This window comes from Phragmites australis, chromosome 3 (assembly GCF_958298935.1).
Source record: "Phragmites australis chromosome 3, lpPhrAust1.1, whole genome shotgun sequence".
NCBI classification, from domain to species: domain Eukaryota; kingdom Viridiplantae; phylum Streptophyta; class Magnoliopsida; order Poales; family Poaceae; genus Phragmites; species Phragmites australis.
Window position 1 is genome coordinate 41,869,751 of NC_084923.1, and position 24,053 is coordinate 41,893,803.

Sequence of the window (24,053 nt, forward strand, 5' to 3'; positions counted from 1 at the left end):
TACCGAATACTAACACAAGTAGTAACCTTATCCTAGATAAAATATAATGCAACTATACAAACATGCTAGAGCAAGGAAACAAAATAAGCAAGCAAAGACACTAAGCAAATTGCGGAATTAAAGCTTGCAAAAATGTAATTGCTCAAAGTAAATGCTGAAAAGTAGAAAGATAGACAAGAGAACATGGATTTTTTTTTTTTGAGGTATCGAGGAGTTGGCACTCCCCCTATTCCTCGTTGGAGCATCAAGGATATCGCTCCCCCTTGAATCACCAAGACTCAAGTGCTCCCTCATAATTGCCATTTTTTCATCTTCGGATTGGCAGATATCAAACCAACTACATCGCACTTCTCAGGGCTCCCACAAGAACTCCAAGAGCTCACCGAGATAACTCCAATCACCTAAGACCGGCTTGATGTTGTCAACTACCAAGAGTAATAATCCAATAGCTTCACTTGACCAAGATCAAACCTAAACTACAGCTAGATGCACATTTGATACTCTCTAAGCACTAATGATATCCTTAATCTTCTAATTAGGGACTTTGCAAATCACTTAAGTGCTCTCTCTTGCTTCTTGGTGGCACACAGTGTATAGGCTCCTATGGGTTGCAAGAGATCAAAGTGAGACCGAGTGATGAGGTAGTTATAGGCTAGAGATCCAAACCTAGCTGTTGCCCAACCACCCACTTTTTCTGTGAACACCGGAAGGTTCGACGTGCACCAGCTCACACATGCTAGACCATCTAGTGTGTACCTTTTTCAAACACTGCCAGTGCCAGCTATCACTAGCTATTACTATTCTGAAATGCTCCGGTGAAGTCTCCGTTATACATGCCAGATCTTCCAGTAAGTATAATCGCAAAAAACCATCTGAGAAACCTTCTCTGCAATAAATGCTCTAGTGAAGCCATTCGGTCAACGTCGGACCATCCGCGCTTCAAATCAACGCGTCAAATGGTCCGGTGCTGAGGATGAAACACATCGGAGCATCCGGCGAGTACACTTGCTTTTTCAGTAGAAATTACAGCTCTATATAAAAAGCTCTAGCATGTTTGATCCTCAACACCAGACCATCCGGCGCGTTGATTTGAAGTGCCTCTTCAGAGTCAAAACACTATGGCATATTCAACCTGCAAAGCGTCGGACCATCTGATGTTGACTTAAACTTTTTCTAACTACGTCACCAGAAAAATACTCTGGTGTTAGAACCTTTTGTGTCACCGAACCATCTGGTGAACTCAAAGGATTTTTAACTTGAACCAACAATTCTCCGGTGAGTTCAACATGTTGAACGCTGGACCATCCGGTGTATGCATATTCTTCTGAACTCGTCCAATTCAACCATTCTCGAGTTCTAACTTCTCGATATCTCATCCATAGGCTTCTTTGAGCTACATAGTGTTAGAATTTCACAAGTATGTATCCAACCAAGTCTAGACTAAGCTAGGTCAAGCTACTACTCTTAGCTCATATTCGGTCAAAAGACTAAAAAAAGAGACATATACTACTCTAAGTGTCATTCACTCTCTTGTGACACTTAAAACTAGTAGAACTTTAATCTTGATGTATATGTCCTTTGATCGTCTAAAGAATCGCCTTAGGGATCAAGAATACCCAATCATCATTATGACCTAAATTTTTGATACCCTTCGAAGCACACTTGTTAGTCGCAATAATATGATTGTCATTAATCACCGAAACACTTACCACTTAACAAGGGGCATAGATGCTAAAGCTTGTAACTAGAACCAGCATTGATACTAAGTTATGAACCGGCACTAATAACTGATCGAGCGTAGGATGTTACGAACCGGCACGGATACTTCATCAGTGCTGGTTCTATCCTAACCGACATTGATGACCTGGCTCGAATGACCCTTTTTGTTGTAGTAGCAGATGCATGCTCTCTTTTTTTGCAAAAAGGGCTAGGTTATATTAAGAATTCAGTACAATACATCCCCATTTGCAACAAGGATCCTGAAACAGAAAGAAAATACAATGAAGCACAGCATGGTCCTCTTTGTCATCTTCTTTATATCCAGCCTCCAACGCGCATCGCAGCACTGCAAAGCAGAAGTCTGCCAACCACCGGAGCCGGATTCTAGTCCAAACAACCATCTCCAGCGAGAGTTCCAATCCTATTATTGAGCTGCAACATTCATCGGTAACAAACACACTGGATTTGGCTGAGGAAGTAAAGCTCTGCAACGACCGTCCATTGACCCAACGAAACCAGCCAACCATAAATGAAGTCCATTGTCGCCGTCGATCCAAAAGCACATCCCACAAATGGGAAAAAAACAGAGCTCCATCCCATTCGCAAAAAGAACCTCCCTCCCAGCCAGGCAGAAACGGCCCACCGAGCAGGACCACGACGTCCTTCCTCGCGTGTCGATCGCCCGCACGGTGCTAGAAGTCGTGGAAGGAGAACTCACCCATAGAACTCATCTTACCAGCGCCAGGAAGAACCGTGATGGTGGCATAAACCGAGGAGAAGAGCTTCAGCTAGGGATGTCAACTGGGAATTACCCATCGGGGAATGGTTCCCCATCCCCACCCCCAAACGAAGAAAAATTTCCCATCCCCGTCCCCACCTCCGCTCGCGGGGACTATTTTCTCCCTATCCCCATCTTCGCGCGTGGAATGGGGGCCCGACAAGGAACCCGTCCCTACTAACAATTGAAGAGTCAGCGACCCACCTAGACCTCTCCTGCATCCGTCAGCCCACCTAGCCGCTGGGCCGCAGCGCTCTGGCCTGGGCCACCCTGCTAGGCTCCCCCGCGCACGCCCACCTAGACTGGGCCACACACCTAGCTCCTGTCTAGGCCAACCGCGCACGCCTAGACCACCACCACCGGGCCGAAATAGGTCTCCGCTGGGAAACAGAGATGGAGAATATTTTTCTATACCCGTCCTGGGTAAACCCAACGGAATATAATTTCTACTATTTATATCCCTGCGAAGAATAAAATCTCCACATCCTCTAATAGAGGAATTCCTCACGGGGAATCGTGGATCGCTAATACAAGAAACAAAAAAGAGCCTAGATACAGGTAAACCAAATAGGCCTCTCATCCTATTCACGCCGCCGACAAACCAAAGACAGTAGGGTAGGGGTCATACTCTTGTTTCCACCTGTCTCTACTGTAGCATAAGGAAAGAAAATATCAGGAACGGTGATGCTCAGATTAGGTATGTAGGTATCCAGATGCATGCTCTTTAATGTACCTAGAGTTCACCTCCTGGCGTGCATCTTACATACACTTTCAGGAAAAAGCTTCGATCACAATGTTAGGAATATAGTTCTTATCCATATATTACATATAGATTACTACTACTAAAATATTTATCATGTACTTTCTTATACACTGTACATATTGTCCCATAAACTATAGTTAAATACAAGTTGCTATTCCTAATAGCCACAAAGTCCACGCAACACTGCACAGTACACACGCCCAACAACACCACGTCTAAGATTGAACAATATCTCGTAATGGAAAGAAAAAAGAATTCACATCACAAATCTACGAATCATACATGATACATCATACATGTCTGGTAAAACAATGGATTCTCTGGCCGTAATACAAAACTTTATGGTCTACGAGCTACTCGCTAGGCTGTCTTACAATACGAGAAAAAAGAATTGCCTGTGCAACGTACAACCTCTGTCAATCACTTGAAATCCCTCATCCTTACCATACAATGAAACGACTCAAAAAATTAATTCTATTTTTAAAAAAAATAGAGGCTACATACAATTGATGTACACGAACATACCATTTACAAACGAGAAATGAATTACTTCTCAATACCCTGCTGCAGGTACTGAATCAGGTCGTACCCTGCAGTAGTCCACTTGTTGTAGGCATCAACACATGTTCGTACCATGAAATTAGCAGCCTCACGCTCGTTCATCTCTGGATGAAACCGTTTCCGAAGATTATTAATAGGATCTCCCCTGCTAAAGCAAGGAAGCCCACTGTCCACCATCAGGTTGACTGTAGTTAAAATCCCATTCATGTGCCTTCTTGCTGCTAGGTATCCTTTGACACACAATCTGAAAGGACAATATTCGAATCAGAACATCATACTGTACATATCACTAAAAAAACAACACAAAATGCTTGCTAAATATTTTTTATAGCAGAGAATCACTTTATATTTGAACCACAGGTGAAAAAAAAAGACGAAAACATAACCACTCGGAAGGGAACTAACTAATGATCGGTAGGTTCTATATCATTTTAAAATTTCAACCTTACAAATGCTTTCTTGCTACAAAAAGCTAAATAAAGTAATTCAAATCATGTAAATTTTGAAACAATATCACCACACATAGATCCAGAAGAGCTTGCTTTCCTTCGTTCAGTCCTAAACTAATATGGCCCAGTATTCACAAGCTACATCAACCATGTGCTTACTAGATTACAAGTGCAGACTACTAAGCATACCACAGCGACCCAATATTCCAATTCATTAAAAGAAAATGTGCAGATTACTAAGCACAAAAGTCACCCAATATGCTTTACCTGAGAAACTGGTTCCAGGTGTCACTCTTCATAGTTCCAGAAGGATCGAGCAATTGAGTCATCTCATGGCTTAGTTTGAAATGTGCACTCTCAAACCCCATGTTTCCTCCAGGTGAAATCTCCAAAATAAATCCAAAATCAATATGAACTAGCCTCCCATAACTACACCAACAAGTGAAGGTTAAGCGAAATTCTACATTCACCCAATCATTTAAAAACAACAGAGCAAGACATACCTATCAAAGAGAAGATTGCCATTATGCCGATCCTTCGGTTGAAGAAGCAAGCTAGCAACAGCATATCCAGCACTACTGATCATAAACATTTCTCGAGCAGCTTCGAAAGAAGGTGAACCTACAGGGCCGTAGTCTTGCTGAAATATCTCTAATAAACCACCATCAGTTGTTTCACCCATTTGATTTCTACTCCGAGTATTCGGGACCACCTGCAGCATGTTCGGATTAAGATAGATAAATCATGGTGGAAACCAAAAAACTAGCCAATAAGAATGCTAGCGCCGCAATTTACAAATGGATGCGCACACTGGGAAACGGTGAGTATTTCCTATTTTTGACCAATAACTCCGAGTATAGAAGGAATATTCTAATATCTCCAAGAATCCAAAAGCAAATTAATGCACAATAGAATATACTGGAGTGCTGATTGCGGTTACAAATCTAAACTTCCGGTGGACTAACTAAATGCTAAAGCTGCCACAAGAATGCTAGCACCGCCATTAACAAATGTATGGACGCACTGGGAAACAGTGCAGTGAATCTATCCTAACTTTGACAAAAACACATGTTAGTCCCGCCATTTACAAATGTATGGACACGCTGGGAAACGATGCAGTGATTTTTTCCTAACTTTGACCAATAACACATATAAGTATTGAGATTGGCCACAAAGGAATAATATCAGTACTTTTAGCACCAAAATCACTGAGATCAATCGCTGAACTTAAATCTTGGAGATCATACAATGCTCAAAATGTCATATGGTTGTGAACAGAATGTACATTTTAGTTGATGAAAAGTCAAAACATCATGTACCAACAAACAAAGTTTAATTTACTCATGAACTTAGTGAAGTTGCAGTTGCAGGGAATTTTTCTTCTATACAAGTTACTAGGATTTTCACCTCAAGCACCTAGATCTTTAGTTTTAAAGTGTCTCGCAAAATTGTTTGAGTAGAAAACAATAAATTACACATGATTGTCTAAAATCAGTAATTGGTGATTCCATAGTCCATATAGGCACAAAAGAAACAGAACAATTGCAAATGCATGCTCACCTCAATTATGCCTCGTTCAGGTCCAGTGGGCAAAACACCATAAGGAAAGAGATATAGGTTTAATCCGACAGCCTGAAATATGTCCCTTAATAGAGCAATAACTTGGAGAGCCAGCACATCTTGTCTACAGTCATCACCAACCTGTTATAGCATAGAAACCAGCTTGTGTCAAGCATACTAGATGATAGAAAAGTAACAGGCATGAAAGATAAGGAATTACTAATCTACCTAAATGAAGACAGGAACAGTCAAAATACAGTTTGGATGAAAATGGATCCAACTACAGTACGCGTTGGTGGTGGTGGTTTGTACATGTACTACAATTCTTTTATAAGCACAAATTTTCGCACCTCAATGCAACTTTTAAGTTTTGTGGTAATATCTTTAGTCCTTAAAATTAGCTAATATTGAGGATTATAGCTTCATATGTGATAAAAAATCTAGATCTGCAGGTTACAACCATGACACACATTATTTGTGTAGACTGCAATGCAAAGAATATTTTATTTACCTTAAAAATGCAAGCCTGTGGTTTTACATCATTTGGGTTCCCATCACGATCAACCACGTTAAAAGTAATCATTATTGGAACTTTTGCAGCAGACTGGAGAGGGATACCACTATCCAGTTGTATACCCCATACTAATTTGTTTGTTGCAGTAGGTAGGTAGAGGTCATCACCTGGAACCGTGATCTTCTCCAGCTCCCTGCATGAAAGAGTTCAAAATCAAGTGCCCAAAAACACAGATGACAACATCGGAAGTTTTATGATAGTAAGTTCTCAGTTCTTGAATGAAACATTACAATAGCTCTTCTAGAATTACCTTCTAATACCCGCTCTACGCTCTTCCTTAGGAAGAGGGAAAAGAACACCAGAAATAGAGGTGACCTTGTCAAAGAAATCAAACTCTCTTTCAAACATATCACGAGCCTCTGGAGTGAAACTGTCAATAATTTTCTCCCTAACGGCAGGAAGCAAGGAGTGGAATGCACTGGCCTGAAAAGAAATGTAAACATGAACATTGTACTTGTGACCTTGAAAAGGCATTGTATGACAGATATAATCAACTAAAATAATGCAGGTTTCAGTACAAACAGAAAACATCAACTATATTACAAGGAACAAAATAGTAAGTGAGAGCTATAATTGTAGTCAGAAAAGCATCAAATTGAAAAGAAAACCATGATTTTATGTTTTAAACACAGCAACAAATCTTGTGCAATTATGCAATCAACTTTTCGTTTTGGCACCAAATAAACATGAAAAAAGTTCAAAAAAGAATTTATGCTGCAGCATCTGAAGTTTCGTTGCACCCTATAAAATTGCAACTTCAAACTTGTTAGAAGAAACAGAAATAAGTTTGCTGGGAACAGTAACATTCATCATTTTTTTCCATTTATTTTGATTTATCACTTGTCAGAGTTATCTCATTTTAGTTGCTCTTCACATGAAATGAAACTGCATACATGTGAAGAGTGAACTAAAAATGTTTTCTTTTGAAATCTTTTGTATTCGATTTGGTGCCAAAACCTGCATGATTGCAGCATAAGGCCTTAAGGGTGATAGCCTGAGAGCATCTTCTATTTAAACACACCATGCTTACCATAGTACTTGTTTGCTAATGCATATTTTGACAACAAAAAGACAAGGTACGGAAGAATCAAGCTATACAAAAATAAAAGATGAAATACCTTTTGAACAACTGCATCCTTCCCAGATTCCTCTGGAACACATTCTCCCTACATTTCAAGTTCCAAGACCAAAAAACAACTCAGTGAAAGAATTTGACATAAGGAATAAGTTACAGAACAAAAACATGAAATCTTATTTTATTTGAGAAAAAAGGAGGATATGAAATTCTAGATATAACAGAGTACAAGCGAAATAAATTTCACCTGCAGATGCCATATTAATATATGAGCAAATATATTACTTCGCCGAGCAGCTCCAAGCAAATATCCTTCAACCAATTTCTGATGAGTTAAAAGGTAAGAACAATGAGATACATTCGTTAACTAAGTAAACAATATAACTTCTATAAGCAATGTTAAAGCAAAAGATCAGATTGAGACAATTTGATACTTCTCAGCTGCATTCATGACAGAAATATCAATGAAAGAAATTCTTACCCCTTCGTCATATCTGAGAGACTGTACCAACTGTGGCATAAAAAAAGTGACAGTCTCAGGAGGGTAAGTCTCCAAGACACGAAGGACATATGCCATAACACGCGGATGTCCTTTATAAGGTGGAGTGAGAAACTCCAGTGCCTGTGTAACAGAACATGGAGCCCAGTGTGGAAGTTGCTGTAACAATGCTGAATTTTCATCCACTGCCTTTGGAGTGATGAAAAAGGGTAATGCTTCAGGGATTGTACGGAGCTCCAATAACCGCGTCTACAAAGAAAAAACATGATAAGATATAGGCATATAACATATAGCAACATCAGTCAGCCTTGTCACTGAAAGAAAGCAGCAGGCAGAAGGATTTTAAACATGCACAATAAGTCGATAAATAATCAAACCAATAACACAATCAACAGGTATGGATCCTAAGTTCACTAATATATTCCGACACTATTATAACAAGTCTCTATACACGTGCTAATGGAACAAGATGCAAAGCAGAGATAGAAACAGGACTTGAATGAGAAGAGAAAAAGGAACCCAGTAGAGATCTAATATCTGAAAAGGTAGCAGCTATAGGCAAGAAGAACCATACCTGTACCAACTGAGTAATTTCGGACTGCAATGCTGAATTTGTGGGGAACCTCAAAGTCATAGAGAGAGCAATTCGAGGATCAACAGCAAAAGCAGTTCTGGCATGATCAATCCATTTATCTGAGCTAATTTTACCACGAAACGTTGCCGTATCTCTGACATATATAAATGGGACACATGTGAATTCGAACTCAATAGCACCAGTAAAATATAAAAGAAGAATGAAGAGTATATGTATTATAATTACTTTGTATTTATTGGTTGTGCCCAGACTTCAAGCCTGTCTGCCTCATGCTGAGAAAGCATCAGCAGTAATTGCTTACGTTTTTCCCGTACAGTTGCATAGTTATCAACACAGCCCCAGACAGGGTGGATTTGATCCACCTGCAACCGAAGAAAAAAGACGGAGAGAAAGGTTAGGCATTTCCAAACATTTAGTGGACATAGGTGAGAGGAATATTTAATTCTCCAAGGAGGGGAAGGTTAATGGGGACACAACCGTTGGTCAAATCATACCATATTATGTTCACTTTCATGTCCCTGTGACTTTGAAACAGAATCAACGGAACCACTGGTGCGCTCATTTTGCAGAAAATGGACAAACACTGACACTGATTGAGCCTCTCTCTGAGCATAAGTTTTGTTTGGAGATTCATACCACTCAGGTGCATAAGCAAACCATCCCAAAGCAGCACTGAAACAAAAGATGTGACAAGCAAGGTGCATTAGCATGCAACCAAAGATGGTTGGCACAAACAACAAAGATGCAAATTTGACATTGCAAAGAAGTAAGCATGAAGTGTCAGAATATGATATTATTACATAACCATACTTAATGGTAATATATAGTTGAAGCATAAAAGATATTCCGTTGCCACATAATCACTCTTAATAACAAGAGAAAGGTATCAATGATTTTCTTGATGTTGCTAGAGATGTATCAACTGAATGTCTAAAACTAAGCAGAATGAAATGAATATCACCGAGATTTATGTTACCATATCAAAAATCAGCTTTGGTAATTAGTGACATTATAAAATAAGAATATATATGTCCTGTGACCAAGCAACCAAAATACAAACCAAAATCCTGTGACCAAGCAACTAAAACCTATAATTCTAATTCAAGATATTCCAAACAACTTTGAACTTTGTGTCAAGTGCAGGCGTTGGGGGTACTGTTCATGTGACAACTTAGAGGTAAGTCCCCTTACCTATTAATTAGTTATTTGGTTTGTTACCTAAGAGGATTAATTAGAGATAACAGATAGATTAGATTTGTTATCAGCTAGACATAAGAATATATTTGGTTTCTTAGACTCATGTGAAGCCCTATAAAAGGGCAGCTGGCATTTCATTATTCATCAGGCAGTAAGAAATATCAATCAGACCCGCATCCCTTTCTCTATCACGGTCCTTGTGGTGTGGCTGCCACTCACTGCCGAGGTCGCGATGTTTGGGTTCAGGGACATCTAAACCTAGCCTATGGCATTTTGTTTCACCTTATTATTCAAAGTATCAAGATTTTGCTAATGATTAATATTTACGCTAAAACAATTCAAGATACAGAAACTAGGAAAGCGATGTAACAGACACTGTATAAGCATATCATGAAACCCAACGAGTAAATAGATTAGGACACATGGTAATTTTTACCAGTATACCCTGTCCTCTAACAATTGAAGCCCCATATTACATTTCTGCAGGTTAGATTGAGACTGGCATGAGCAAAACTTCAGCCCAAGGAGCATTGCAGTAAAGAAAGTGCCAGTAGCAGCAGGATGGCGAGAAAAATGAGTTGGCGACTTCATTGTTCCTTGCAACATCCGAACTAGAAGTAGAAGTTGCTCAATGCTATCATGCCGAACCACCTGTCAGGATAATACTCGTATAAGGCTGCTAAGTTCCAGCTTTCAAAAGATACACGAAAGATGATAAAGCAACAAAACAAGATAACACAACCTAGATAGGAACCAATCTAAATATACATCCCTGACGGGAAAAGAGTACAGTAATGCTTCTTCAGAATATTATAGAACATTACAGGTTGACTCTTATATTGGAGAAACAGTGCAAATAAGTTTCTTTCAGTTCACAGGTGCAAAAGATTTAAAAGGGATTATCTTGAGTTTTCTTATCTTAATTCTTATCTTAAAAGATATAAAGATGATTTCAAGATCTTGAAGGATGAAAGAAACAGCTATCTAAAACATAAACATATTCTGGGGATATATCACAATAGGAGTTCCTTAAACAGTTTACATATAAAGATTTATCAAGTACATGGAAGTAAATAAGATATTTTATGAAAATTTAACATAAATTCCACCATATCGAACACACTCAAATGATACAGAAAAAAGAAGAAGTGCAATTCAGAAAAAGGTTCAACAGCTGTTATATACTTATATATGAACAAATGAAGATAGGTTGTTTGCACACCGATATCTTAGTTAGGCATAGAAAGGAACTGTAACAATTCATAACATAAAGAAAACGAAAAGGTGTGATTATAACCTCAAACCGATCAATAAAGAAGCCAAGCCAGAGTCTATGGGCTATTATTGCTTCAACTGGATCCTTTTCTGGTGGTGTCTCAGGCTCACCAGCAATTAGATGTGGCCTCAATTTTGCATCAGGGCCAGAATAATTCATATCTGATGCAAACAAGCCAAGCTTTGTATCTATTGTCCACAGCCATGCATCAACAAGTTCCGCAAGCACAAGAGGACCTAAAGAAGGTGCTGCCGATACTAGCCATGTCCAGATATATATTCCAGTCTCCATTGCATCAGGGGTAGAAATATAAGCAGGACACCAGCATAGAAGCCGTACAAGCTGAGAAAACCCTTCCAGATTTCCTCTAGAATCAGACACCTATGCATCACAGCAACAACAAAAAAATACAATCAAAGGAAAGAATTAAGGAAATAACAGGCCACCAAGGTGCAAACAATTTACCATGTGATCAAGAAGTAATGCTGTAGCCTGAGAACAAGTTTCACGAAATTGTGAATTGTCTATTGGTTGTTTCTCCGCAGTAACAACAAAATTCTGAAGAAGACAAACAAATTTGGACACAAAAACTTCATCAAATGACTGAAGGGGCTGGGCAGACTGCGTACCAAGAGGAGACAAGCCCATGTTTAAGCCTCCCATAGTACTGAACAACCTTCTCATACCGGCAATCTCACCAGCATGATTGCATTTCACAGTTGCACTCACTACTGCGGTAGAGAGTACTTCCAGAGTGAAATCAGGTGCTTCTTTTTTGGCTCCTGACGCTGCTGCAGCAGAATCCATAACTGCAGGAACGTTGGCTGTCCTGATCCCATTCCAATCATTCTTTCCACTACAAATACGTATCTCAGATAAAAGTGAGACGACATCTGCTGTATGTTGTGTTCTCTGTACTCCACTTGGCTTGCAAAAATTTTCCTGATCAATGCAATTAAAACCTCTTCAGTAGCTATATCAGGAATTCAGTGGGGGGGAAACAACAATTACAAACTTCTTATCCCAGCATGATGATGCCTGTGGCATAAGTTTGTAAAATAAAAATTCTAAACAAAGGCTGATTTAGAAATGTAGTATTCTGGGGGGAAATATAGAACACACAAACAGTCAAGCACTTTCTTCTCTGATCAGATTTTTTTTTTCCAGTAAACAACAGATGATAACGATGGACATCTTTTTGTCAATAAATGATGGGATAATGAGCTAGCGGGCTGATGCAGTGATGCACCACTTACAGAAGTGTAATGCCAGTATGCCACTAGTAAAAGGTTTTCAGTAATTTCTTTCTGGCAGTAATATTGATAGTGCTTGTTTATCTCATACTGACCCGTATTAGTACAATGTGGAAATTTCACTAATCAGATAATCAAAACATTCAGTTGGATCAGATAGCAAGAAGACCTATGTTCATTCAGTTGTGGTATGGGATGTGAAATTTATATGCAATAGTCAAAGTGAAAACGCAAACTTCATAGGTTTCATATATTCTGTTCAACCAAACAATTTATAGATGATTCCTGTATTACATTCAAGCAAACAATGGGCAAATACTCAAAATGTAGCAAGTTATTTTGGTTGGCAACATTATTTTCATAGACTTCTTCAGATAGGAAAGCTAGATCCAAAGGAAGAAGTGAAGTGTAGAAAAACATATTATAAAGGATATCTAATGTAGGAAAAAGGATCTAGGCAATCAGTAACCTTAAACCTCAACCAGACAAGCAAGGAGCAACCTTAATATTCACAGGACAGTGACCATCTACTAACAAGAAATAATGCATCAGCTTCACACAACCTCAGACCAATGGAATAAAACTTGGGCTAAATAATATCATATTCACTAAACCTGTATAAGGCCTTGGGTGGTACATGGAGCGTATGAAAGAGCACTAGTTAACCATTCCCTAGCAATCTTCTGATATAGTGAGCGTACAGTTGCAACCCAAGCAGGATCACTGACTGGACCAGAAGTCAACTCATTATGAACAGAAATAAGAAGTAAATCCAAGCATGACGAGTTCCAGAGGACCTGAAAATTCAGTATACTAGTGTCCATCAGTGTCTCAAATCAATAAATTAAAACACGACCAGCCAAATCGATGAAGCCAACCTGTGGAAACTTTTCCTTCAGCTGAGTTAACAGCTTAACACTCACATCACGAACATTTTCATCCCTCTGAGACATGCTCTTTATGAGGAAGCAAGCATGAACAGAAAGAACCAACTCTCTAACATCAGCTCCTTCACCTATGTCAGATATACGATCCTCCTGGGCACAAGAAAATATAATCATTCTGGTGCACAGCTACAAGTTACAGGTTTATCATTAGCTCTGAACATGACCCAATAAAATGAATATGATGCATGGTCAATGGATGGATGATGGAATATCTAAGTTATATGGAACAGGACGCAAAGAAAATTCCTGATATATGAAGCATGATCCAAAGCAGATGTCAATAATGGAACACAAAACGCAAGTGGTAGTCAGTGCTCCATTCATACTGATCAAACAGGAAAACTAAAACATCTTTTAGTCAATGGATGAGGCCTTTTCTTGTCGGTCAATGGATGAGGCCTTTTCTTGTCGGGCACGTCTTTACTTTAAGATCAACAAAGCAACCATTTGCACACTTTTAATGTATCATTTTTCTACAACACATTTCCTAACAACTTGACAGCTCAACAAGAATCCTAGATGTGACCATGCATCCAATGCGAAATGCAAGCACCTATCAAAAGCTATCAAGACACTAGCAATGACCTCGAGTGTGTGCTCCATCTAAATTCAGCAGAAAACAACACAGTGCATAGCTTATCACTGAACATGACTTCTAGTTTGCTACATATTTCAAAGTAAATGATGGGATACAAGACAAATATCACATGCCAAAGATATTCTCAAAACATGTTCAAGTGAGGAGTGTACCAGCCATGACAGCACTGTTTCAAAAGCTCTATGCACAACAGCCGTCAAACACTGAGATACTGCTGGTGTCAAGTTGGGAGTTAGCAGATATTCAAACACGCAACTGAATGCACTATTTGATTTATTCAATGTAGAAGTAGCTGAGAGTATGCCGCCATTGCAACTAAAACGCAATATCTCCAGGAAAGCAACTGCAAGGAGATATGTAGCTTTAACCCCTGAAAATGAAGTAAACAAGGATTAATGGAATACTTCAACAAAATTTCATTTGCTTAATAGACCACTTACTCAAAGAAAGCCGAGGATAAGTAACTAACAACAAATCCAATTTAGTTCCAACAAGGAAAATGAAGTGTATCTTTTGATTTCAACGACAGCAGATTTTTCCCTGTATAAGTTGGTCCCTGAAGAAATGCACTGGTACAGAACAATGCACAACAAAGTCTAATCTTCATTCCCTCAACCAGTCCCTTTACCTCTTCCATCACACCCAGGGGAAAGGTCTCTCTTGCAAAGTGCTAAAGTGACTGCCAAGGGGTGAAGCTTGGGTGTCTTGTATTCTCAGGAAGGCCAGGTGCTCCCCAAACATTCCTCGAACACAGGATCCACCCCAACACATTTTGAATCATCTACCAACATTTGGAGGAATGCCCTTGGGCTTCCACTAACAAAATGCTTGACTACAGGAGATCTGTCACAGATATCTGTGTGAGCCATTAAAAAGCTTCTATGCTTGCATGAAAACTGCGCAAGCAGATAGATTTACATGAGATTATCTGCAGGTATAGTGACCTGCCACGAAGACTGTGAAGTTTTCGGACCTTGTAAGACAAGGCTTTAAGGACCTATACAGTGCAATCACCTGGTTCTACAGTTATGTCTGTATTTGATCAGAGGGCAATATTGTATTTTCCAGAAATAAAATAAACAAAAAATAAGCTGTAAAGAACTCAACAGAGGATAAACACTGACCTGAAATTGTACTCATTGCTGCTACATCAACTCGACCTCCCAAAGCAGCAGAAAGTGCAGTTCTTTGTCCAACAGCAGCCTTTTCATTACCATTACCACGGCGGCTACCTGGGTTGTGCAGAGCATTTAACTCTAGTTCATCTTCAAGCCATTTCACTGAACTGACAACCTGAAATCAGGAAATCATACAGGATAAACAGGGTATTAATAAGCGCAGCAAGAGTACCAGACATCAGCACGGGATGATCAACAATGGTGTATCAATCCTAATTGCTAACTTCTACATAAAAGGAGGGAAAAGATAAGAGTCAACATATTCTTAATCCAAGAACACTAATTAATTACTATAAAAAAATAGCATTAGACTTTAGCAGATGGCACTTGAAAAATGGGAAACTGGCGTAAAACTGAACAATATCAATATGAAATAATATTTAAATGATTACAAGGGAAGGAGACGAAATAAGATATTTTCTCATCCATTCAACACAATTATCAACTGTGGTAATTTTGTATTTTGTAAGATACAGAAATCCATTGGGACCAATGACAAGTGCTGCCTATCGGAAAGGATATTAGCAGCGAGCATGGTTAAACCGCCTTTGAAACCAAGTTCATAGTAGAGGGGGTATTCTAGACTTTTGGGAAGGTAGACGGAGGTAACATGGCCTATTTCCTTGGAAATTTATTTGTTTAATTAAGGTGATGTGATTACCCCGCCCAAAAAGAGTTGATCAGCTAGAGCATATGCCATTTTAATTTGTTAACTTATGTGCCACAGTCTATCATGTTTCTATCTATTTTACCAAATATTGTTATTTGCAAATTATGATAAAACAAGCCTCTTTACTGAATAAATGAACAAAATTATTTTGTAATGAGTCTTGCAAAGCATTTATAAAATAACATACTACTACTGAATTCAGAATTTTATTGGCTAAGGCAAAGTTATCAAATGAACCTCTGACCCGGTCCTTCCGCAAAACAGAGTTAAGCTACATTTGTCCCAATAAATGGTCAACATAGTGTGAAAGCCACCAAAACTTTAGGGAGACATATGGCAAAAGTATATAACATGCAGGTACAAGATTTCACAAGTCCATGGAAAAGAAGTTCAAATTTCTAACCACACAGAAAACAAACTGTTTCCGGTTCTATGCCCCCAAATAACTTACCAGAGGAGGAGTTCCTTGCGCAATACGTTGCACCGCTACACACCATTCGCTATTCCACATGTATGGTCCAGCAACAGCTTGTAGAGCTATAGAACTGATGCTCTCCATTGTGCTTAATGAAGTGGAAACTGGTTTTGTAGGTATCTGATTGCTCTGTATGGGTGGAGCTAGCCCAAACAAGACGATGTAGAACCAAAGGTTTCGGAACAATTTCAATAATGATGGCTCGACAGTGGACACTGGATCGAAATCAGAACATATTTCAGCAACTGCAGGAAGCAACGGACCCATCAAATCAGCACCACTCCTGCATTAATGAAAATATCATGCTAAGCACACTGCTTCAGCTTAATTATGACAAGCTAAGTAGTAAAATTGTATAAAATGAATGAAGACAAAAAGGATACATACAGAATCAGACAATAAACAGACAACACTACAGGATGAAGATAAACCAGCATCCATAAATTGTTGCTTTCAAGATAAATAAACGCAGGCATATGCATTAGATTCTATACAAAACAAGAAAGTGTGTTGGCAACTTGGCATCCAGCAAATACACGACGTTTTGGACAAGACACGGTCTTCAATGCATAGCTTTAACCACTATTTTCTATTATGATATGTTTATAAAATCTAATAAATTTGTGATATTGTGGAAGCATTTTTCAAGACAAATCTACACATGATTGTAATGTTTCCAAACTAAATATTTTGAAAGCTTTTGTTAGTCAAAGTTGTAAAAGTTGGACCAAACCTTGTCCAAAACATCATGTTTTTATGACCAGAGGTAGTATGTACACCGGTCAAGACCCAATAATGCTTGAGCTTCATCTATAATATAAGACTGATAGAGACTAACAGCACAGCATCTTACCTCCCACTTTTAGATTCAGCAGCTAGCCCCACATCTGAGCACAGAGACAATAGCCTATGACGATAATCAGACCTGAGTTTTGTGCTTGTGAGGTTGGAAGCGACAAGTAGAAAGCCTGCAGGAAGAGTCTAGAATGTTGTTGACCTAGTTAGCATGGAACATGGAACAGAAGTTGAAATTACAACTTTTTAAGATACAGAAAATTTCTTACAGAACTCATCACATACCTCTATTCGCTCAGTTGTCGCTTCTGATGGCAATGTGTTGTTTTCTGAAGCCCCTGCAGCTTTAACTTTATCGAGATAGCTTCTTGTCATCAAGACAATGCTCTCACGGTATGACTTTTCAAAACCCAAGCATGCAACACGAGATATTGCATCTAATAACTGCAGTTGTTTAAAGCAACTGAGTTTCGAAAGGGTGCTTTTGTTTGACATGCAAACTTGCAAGAAACATAAACCAAAATTGAAAGACCAAAGTACGTAAATCAGTAAGAGACAAAGTGCCATACTCGTAGACGCAATGAACTTGGAGATGAAGCGTCACCCTCTTCTAGATGTTCAATGAAAAGGGGCAAAGTCATGTCTACAACTTCCCATTTTTTCAAGCATACACATAACTCAGCCAGAAGGCGTATGACATTAAGTCGAATAACCGGAACTGCCTCTTTTTCTTTGCCATCCTGTAATGGATTCACAGTCAAGTAAACAACCAGGAATTTACATTTAACCAATGCTGCTTGTAACAACCCGAATTTTGTAACCTAAATTTTTTTCTTCAAGAAATAAAAAAAATGAATGAATTGTTTGCCTTTGGAAAAAGAGAAAAGAAATAAAAGAGAAAGAGAAAACAAAATCCCTCCTGGGCCCTTTTTCTCTCTCCCTCAGCCTAATCCCTCTTCCCTCCCAGCCCAACACCTCCCCCTCCTCCTCCCTCTATGCGTCCGCCTCCCCTCGGCCTCCCTCTAGCCCAGCTCGCACAGTCGCTCCCTGTCCCGCACCTCCTCCCCCACTTCGCACACTCGCCTAGCCCAAGCCGCCTCAGCCCATCTCCCACACCTCTCCCTCCTCCCCGCGCTAACACGCTCGCGCCAGCCCGCGATCCCGCTCTCCCTCTCCCTCGCTGACGCACCGGGCCCGCCCGTCGGCTTCGTTTCCTCCTCCCACCCTCCTTCCTTTCTTCTCCCCTCTGTACCACGCCCGACAAACCACGTCAATCTCGCGCCAAAGGAAGGAAAGGGAATCACATGCGACCGTGAAGATGGAAGCCCGGGCCAAAGAAATGGAAAGAGGGATCAATCGCGCGAGGACTAGGGGCCTAGATTTTGGAAAGCGCTCGCGAGATTGCCACCAGCCACCAACCTCGATTCTGTACCCTTGAGCTATAAAAGGCCCCCCGAGACTCTCCCTGCAGCACCACACGCAAGGTTTCCCCTCGAATTCCAAAAGGCAATCGTTGCCCGAGAGCCCCTTTTCGCGCTCATGCCGCTGCCGGAGTAGCACGCTGCCGCCGCGACCAATCCCCGCCTCTAGAGCACTTCACCGTCACCAAAGGGGTCCCAGAGCATCGCAAGCTCGCAAGAAGGCTCCTCGTGGCTGTCTCGCCAACCGCCAGCCACCAGAGCACCATCGCAAGCTCGCAAGAAGGCTTGCCACCGCCCTTCTCTACCACCATCCTTCTGCGCAAAGCCCTGACATCCACATGTGCCTCAATCGAATTCGCTAGCGCTCAGAGAAGCTCTTACGCCGCTCGCCGGAGCACCTCGGTCACTATGACGCCTTCTCCGCCCTGCTCTGACCATGTGCCGCCGACGTCGTCCCGAGCCGAAGAGAGAAGGTAAGCCCCCACCGTTTGATCTCAAAGCAACGACTAGGATTAGATCGAGGATACCTCTTCGACCGAAGCCCAGTCAGCGTCTCTTAATCCACGTCAACAGGCCACATATGCGCATGTGTCCTACGTGGCAGCCTAGTCAGCAAAGTCCGGTCTAGTTAGCAGCCACATCAGCATAGCCTTTCCTTTTTTCTTTAATTCTCTCACTGACGTCAGCCTTGCGCAATAATCTTCTTTTTTTAGGAAAATAATTCATAAATTTGAAAATAGGGTTTTATAAAAAAAATTAAAATTTGGTAAATTCTTTAATAATTTATATAAAGGTATTTAAATATTTTCTTTGGTAAAATAAATAGAATAAATTTTTTAATTCTGTTTAGTGTTAAAAATAATAAATAAAGTTCTGAATAATGTTTTAATATTGAATAATGTTTTTAATAAATCTGAAATAATTGTTTAATGTTTAGATAAGTTTTCTTTCATGTTTTAAATTCTGGAAAAATGGTAAATTATTATGATAAATTAGAAAATGAGTTTTCTTTAGTAAAAAATTGGAATAATATGTTTTAATTCTTTTTAGTGTTTCTTTAATTCCTAAAAATCCTTTTTAATTCATAAAAATTGCTAGAAAATCCCAAGAAAATTCCTACACCCTTCTTTCACCCTTTCCAAGCCATATTTCCGCTGTCGCAACTTCGATCCAATCGTTTCCTTCACTAATAATTCACCAAAAATCACATAGATAATAAATTGAGTTGTTTGGTGTGTTTTTAGCTCTTTTCTTGGTTCTTGATGTTTATTCCCTTGTTTTCTTTTGCTATTAGACGCCGCTGTCTCGAAGGAAGATTTGCAGGTTTCCAGTGCCAGAAAAATTTGAAGACCCCACTGTGTACAACCTCTGCAAAGTATAAAAGTGATATATCACCATATTCACGGTCTTGAGCGGCGAGGAATGTCACGCATGATTAGAATACACTGTTTTTAGATAACCTTGGGTGGATAGGTCATTCATGGTTGTGTAAACCATGTTTGAGGTGGTCAACTTCAGTTGAGGTGTTCAACTTCGGTTGAGGTCAAGAGGGTCAACTCTTGAGGATGTTTACTTTCAGTCATTTACTTTCACTTTTATTAAATTATGTCTTTATGCAAATAAACCCTTGTAAGCTTTATTATCGTAAATAACTTCATATCATAATTTACCACAAATTGCATAGGTACGAGACATACTCACACTTGCTATAACCACACTGCTCAGTCGGGGAAAATTCTGAAGATTACTCTGAGGATGAAGGATTCTAAGGAGGTACTCTACATCGACTGCATGTGGGAGACGCGGAATGAGAAGATAGCGTTAGCCGCGGTGTTTATTTGCTTTTTGACCCTCAGAGGTCCTCTCCGTAAGAACAACTTTTCATGTTAAGTTAATGGCAGTGTGTTTTGTTATCATCTGTGAAGTCTCCATATATTAAGATTGATTCTTGGCTCAATATATGGCAAGGGATATGTTTTGTCACATTAAGTAGTCCGTGAAGTCCTAAAAAGTAAGTCACATTATACAGGTCCCGACACTACTGCAATGCATATGTTTTGTCACATTAAGTAGTCAGTGAAGTCCTAAAAAGTTAAGTCTGCCAGCAGCAGCCAAGCTTAATTCTGCAATAGAATGATGCTCTCAAGTCCCAAGCATAGACATAATTTAATTTTCAGAATGATCCCACCCAACAAACAATTTAACATGCTGAATTTTGCGGTGCTTGCAATCTGCATCATGTATCTGCATGCATAAAGAGATGGAAAGAAATATGCTAGCTCTACTACAACAGGTTGAACTGTTAAAATTGAAACAAAGTCCAACCAAATGGTAGTCTCGTTGCAGCTTGAAAGGTTTCAGAGAAACTGGTAAGTGTTATCTTAACATAAAACCCACCAATGCATCAGGTCACAAGTTGGAAATAACAACAGGTGCCCTTCTAATGCAGCATAGTAGCTTCAAGAGTGTTTTTTTATCAAATTTACACAATGTTACATGACCTGATCCATCTATTTGTTCGCCAAAACATTGCACTATCAAAACACCCCTACTTAAAATTCCTTTCGTCTCTCTTCTTCGGATCCTGTATTGGGAACCATTCTTTTCCTGGTCCTTTTGCTCTTCTAAGAACAATGGTTACCAGCCATTTGTCAAGGCCCGGAATCTGCTGGACATCCCGGCGGCGGGATTGGATACCCGCATCAGATCGGATGTTATATCAATTTATCACTCAAGGCTCGTGATATGTCTGTTAGAGTTTTTCTGCAAATAGACCCTGCTAGCCGGATTGCCATATCAGCATATCCAACTAGATCTATGACGCATTATGTCATGCTTGACTGCAACTGGGATTGCCTTGAGCAAAATATTTTCACACCACACGCAGGAGCAACATCTAATAAGGTTGTTTCGTGGATGCTATCCTAATATATGGTACAAAAAAACCCCAGTTTAAAACAGGAAGACTCCTGGATCTTAGCAAATCTTCATGGAGCACAGAGTTTTCCTGTTCTAATTAATAGAAGAGAAAAAAGGAATACCTCCTCATAGTCATTCTGTTCACGAACATATGCAGCTAGCCGCATAATGAATGTGTCAACAAGAGCCCTATCTTTTGTCCAGCCAAACTCTATGATCTCACAGCTCAATTTCACCACTGCCTCGAACAAAGCCCCAGGGCTACTGCCTGTCACATTAGCCTGCATGACGGCTTCGCATTAGACCGCACCACCATAAATTTCTATAGTCCAAGCAAGAGAGGCACAAAAGAAACATGCCTGCGAACACGTGCTCACAACAAGCGGTTTTAAGGGAATCAGCAGCACCGGCAGGAGCTGGCCCCCACGCGAAACAGTTATCTGGCTTATCCCATTGAGCAGCGTGCAGAATAGCTCCTCGCAGATCTTCAGCTTCCGCCAGGATGACAGGATGCATGACTTGGTGGCCTCGATGAACCAAGCTAGAGTCTGCTGGAGCATATCCTTGGAAGACTTGCTATCAGTATCCATGGCAGAAACGCTCCGGATCAGCACCACCACTGCAGCTTCGCAACACATCAATTTGGTGTTTATCCTTGCCCTCAGCTGTGCACCCTGCTCCCTCCAGTCCCGCTTTCTAATCTGCCAACCATCACCGCAATCATGAGCAAACCGCAACAAGCATCAACATGCACAGGCACGAAACAGAGAGAAGATACTCTCAGGTGGGCACACAAAACGCAATCAGGCGCAAACAGAGGGAAGACACCATCTCACCTTGAGGAAATCCGTGAGCGACCGGACCTGCCGCGCGGCGGCATTCCTGACCTTCCCTATCTGCTCGACCCCGAGCCCGCCCTCGCCCTCCATCATATGCACGATCAACCTGAATGCGACCTCCTTCCTCTCCAGCGCTTTGACCTCCTCCTCCTCGAACCTCCGCACCACCTCCCGGACCCCTCCGTTCTCCTCGGATGCCGCGTCCTCCCTCTTCCCCTTCGCCCTAGACGGCGTCTCCTCGGAGCCGGGGAACTCGAGGAGCAGCCGCGCGGCGATGGACGCGGCATCCATGGGGAGGAGAGGCAGGGGAGCCGCCGCCGCCGCGGTGGAGAGGAAAGCGCGGGCGAGCGGCGCGGAGGCCGGGCCGGCGACGTCGAGTGCAGCGAGGAGCGCGGCGGAGAGCGCGGATGACAGGGCGGGGGAGACGGGGGCCGCGGCAAGGAGCGGGAGGAGCCTGTTGAGAAACGGCGCGGGGGCGAAGGACTGGGGCCAGAAGGCCGGGGAGAGGAAGGCGTGGGAGGCGAGGAAGGCCAGGAGCGGGGGAGGGGGCGGCGCGTCGCCAGCGGCGGCACCCGCCGGGAGGAGCCGCGCGAGGGCGAGGAGCGAATGGAGGTGCGCCCTCGACGCGCGCGGCGGGGCCGGGGCGGCGACGCAGCGGGAGGAGAGCCATGCGAGCTTGTCGGCGAGGAGGAGATCCGGGTGTGCGGCCACTAGGTCGCAGAGCTCGTTAAGCGCCTCCATCCCGGGGGGGGGGGGTTCCGCAGCGGCAATGCGGTCAGATCATGGGGCAGATCGGGAGCGGAGACGGGGCGGGGGCGGAGGCGGAGATGCGCTCCTCCCTCCCCTTGTTTCCCACTGACGCGAGAGCAACTGGTGGAGCCGGGGGGGGGGGGGGTGGTTTGGGTGGATGGCTCGTGTTAAATTTTTCGATGTTGCTAGTGCTTGCACGTCCGATCCGGACTATCGTACATCCTATTATCGTAGGATTGATAAAAAAAAATCTCATCTTTCATTAGGTGTTTATCCTCGTACTCCACTGAGTGCTCATCCTAGAGTTACGGTGATAAAAATCTTCTAATAACTTAACTTCTCCTTATATCGATGATAAAAATCATTAAAAATATATGTTACTACTGATATAAAAAATATAGATTTTTAACAACTAAATCATCCATCTACTCCCTACTCTCAATACCACCAATTGTTAATTATCGAGTTTTGCTTCTTCCACCATGCCTCAACAAAAAATAAGAGAAAAATCAAACTCACCAACACATTTAACGAGCACAACAAGAAAAAATGATCTGTAACATAGAAATCCAATGCTCTCCATCATAATATTTGATATTAACTCATGAAACAATTTAGCTTCACGTGTGCAACAGTATGAAATACAGCTTGCAACATCCAAAATTTACTGAAACAATTACCAATTAGGTAACATCTAAGTACTCGTATTGCAACTAGAAAATTACTTCTATGTAATAAACCAAATATATAGTTGCAACACCACCAAAATTACATATCTATATGGTCTAAAATACGTAATGTTGCCTCCACATTTACAATAAATTTTAATTATAACAGAGACAAATAACCACTGCAACAAATCAAAAAACTTAGTGCAACAAATGACAGAACCAAAATAAAAATACAATAAAAGAAAAGTACCCAATGTAGTATTCAGAAATACCCAATGCAACACAAAGTTAATACTAGTGCAACATATTAAAATGTAGTATTCAGAAATCTTAAGAAACAAATATAGGATAATTCAACATAGAAAAACATAGGTGATAATATTGAGAACCATAATTGCAACATATAAAAAAAGAAGATGAAATATCTGCAATAAGTTAAATCTGTAGGAGGGTGCTCGAATTGCAATAAAAGAAAAGGAGAGGACAAAAGA

General features: G+C 40.9%; 1 protein-coding gene across 1 annotated transcript; it reads right to left on the reverse strand.

Annotated features, from left to right (window-relative positions):
- Positions 1 to 3,476: 3,476 nt before the first annotated feature.
- LOC133913146 (phosphatidylinositol 4-kinase alpha 1-like) lies at positions 3,477 to 23,214 on the reverse strand. Its single transcript, XM_062356210.1, has 26 exons — positions 22,139 to 23,214; positions 21,662 to 22,003; positions 21,425 to 21,583; positions 17,532 to 17,702; positions 17,248 to 17,406; positions 17,021 to 17,148; positions 16,144 to 16,450; positions 14,969 to 15,137; positions 13,997 to 14,214; positions 13,178 to 13,336; positions 12,914 to 13,096; positions 11,512 to 11,988; positions 11,068 to 11,427; positions 10,207 to 10,421; positions 9,068 to 9,245; positions 8,799 to 8,935; positions 8,553 to 8,706; positions 7,961 to 8,227; positions 7,727 to 7,804; positions 7,523 to 7,570; positions 6,655 to 6,827; positions 6,342 to 6,537; positions 5,831 to 5,971; positions 4,774 to 4,982; positions 4,538 to 4,699; positions 3,477 to 4,065 (listed from the first exon to the last, which is right to left on the reverse strand). Exons 1-26 carry the CDS (start codon positions 22,880 to 22,882, stop codon positions 3,807 to 3,809), a joined length of 5,793 nt encoding a protein of 1,930 aa, XP_062212194.1. The 5' UTR covers positions 22,883 to 23,214; the 3' UTR covers positions 3,477 to 3,806.
- Positions 23,215 to 24,053: the final 839 nt, after the last annotated feature.

Coding starts and splice junctions, on each gene's coding strand:
- LOC133913146 (XM_062356210.1), bottom strand. CDS start 22,882: ATGGAGGCGCTTAACGAGCTCTGCGACCTAGTGGCCGCACACCCGGAT. Junction 5,972..6,341: donor CACAGGCTTGCATTTTTAAG/GTAAATAAAATA, acceptor ATGCTATAACAG/GTTGGTGATGACTGTAGACA. Junction 4,983..5,830: donor CTGAACGAGGCATAATTGAG/GTGAGCATGCAT, acceptor AACATGCTGCAG/GTGGTCCCGAATACTCGGAG.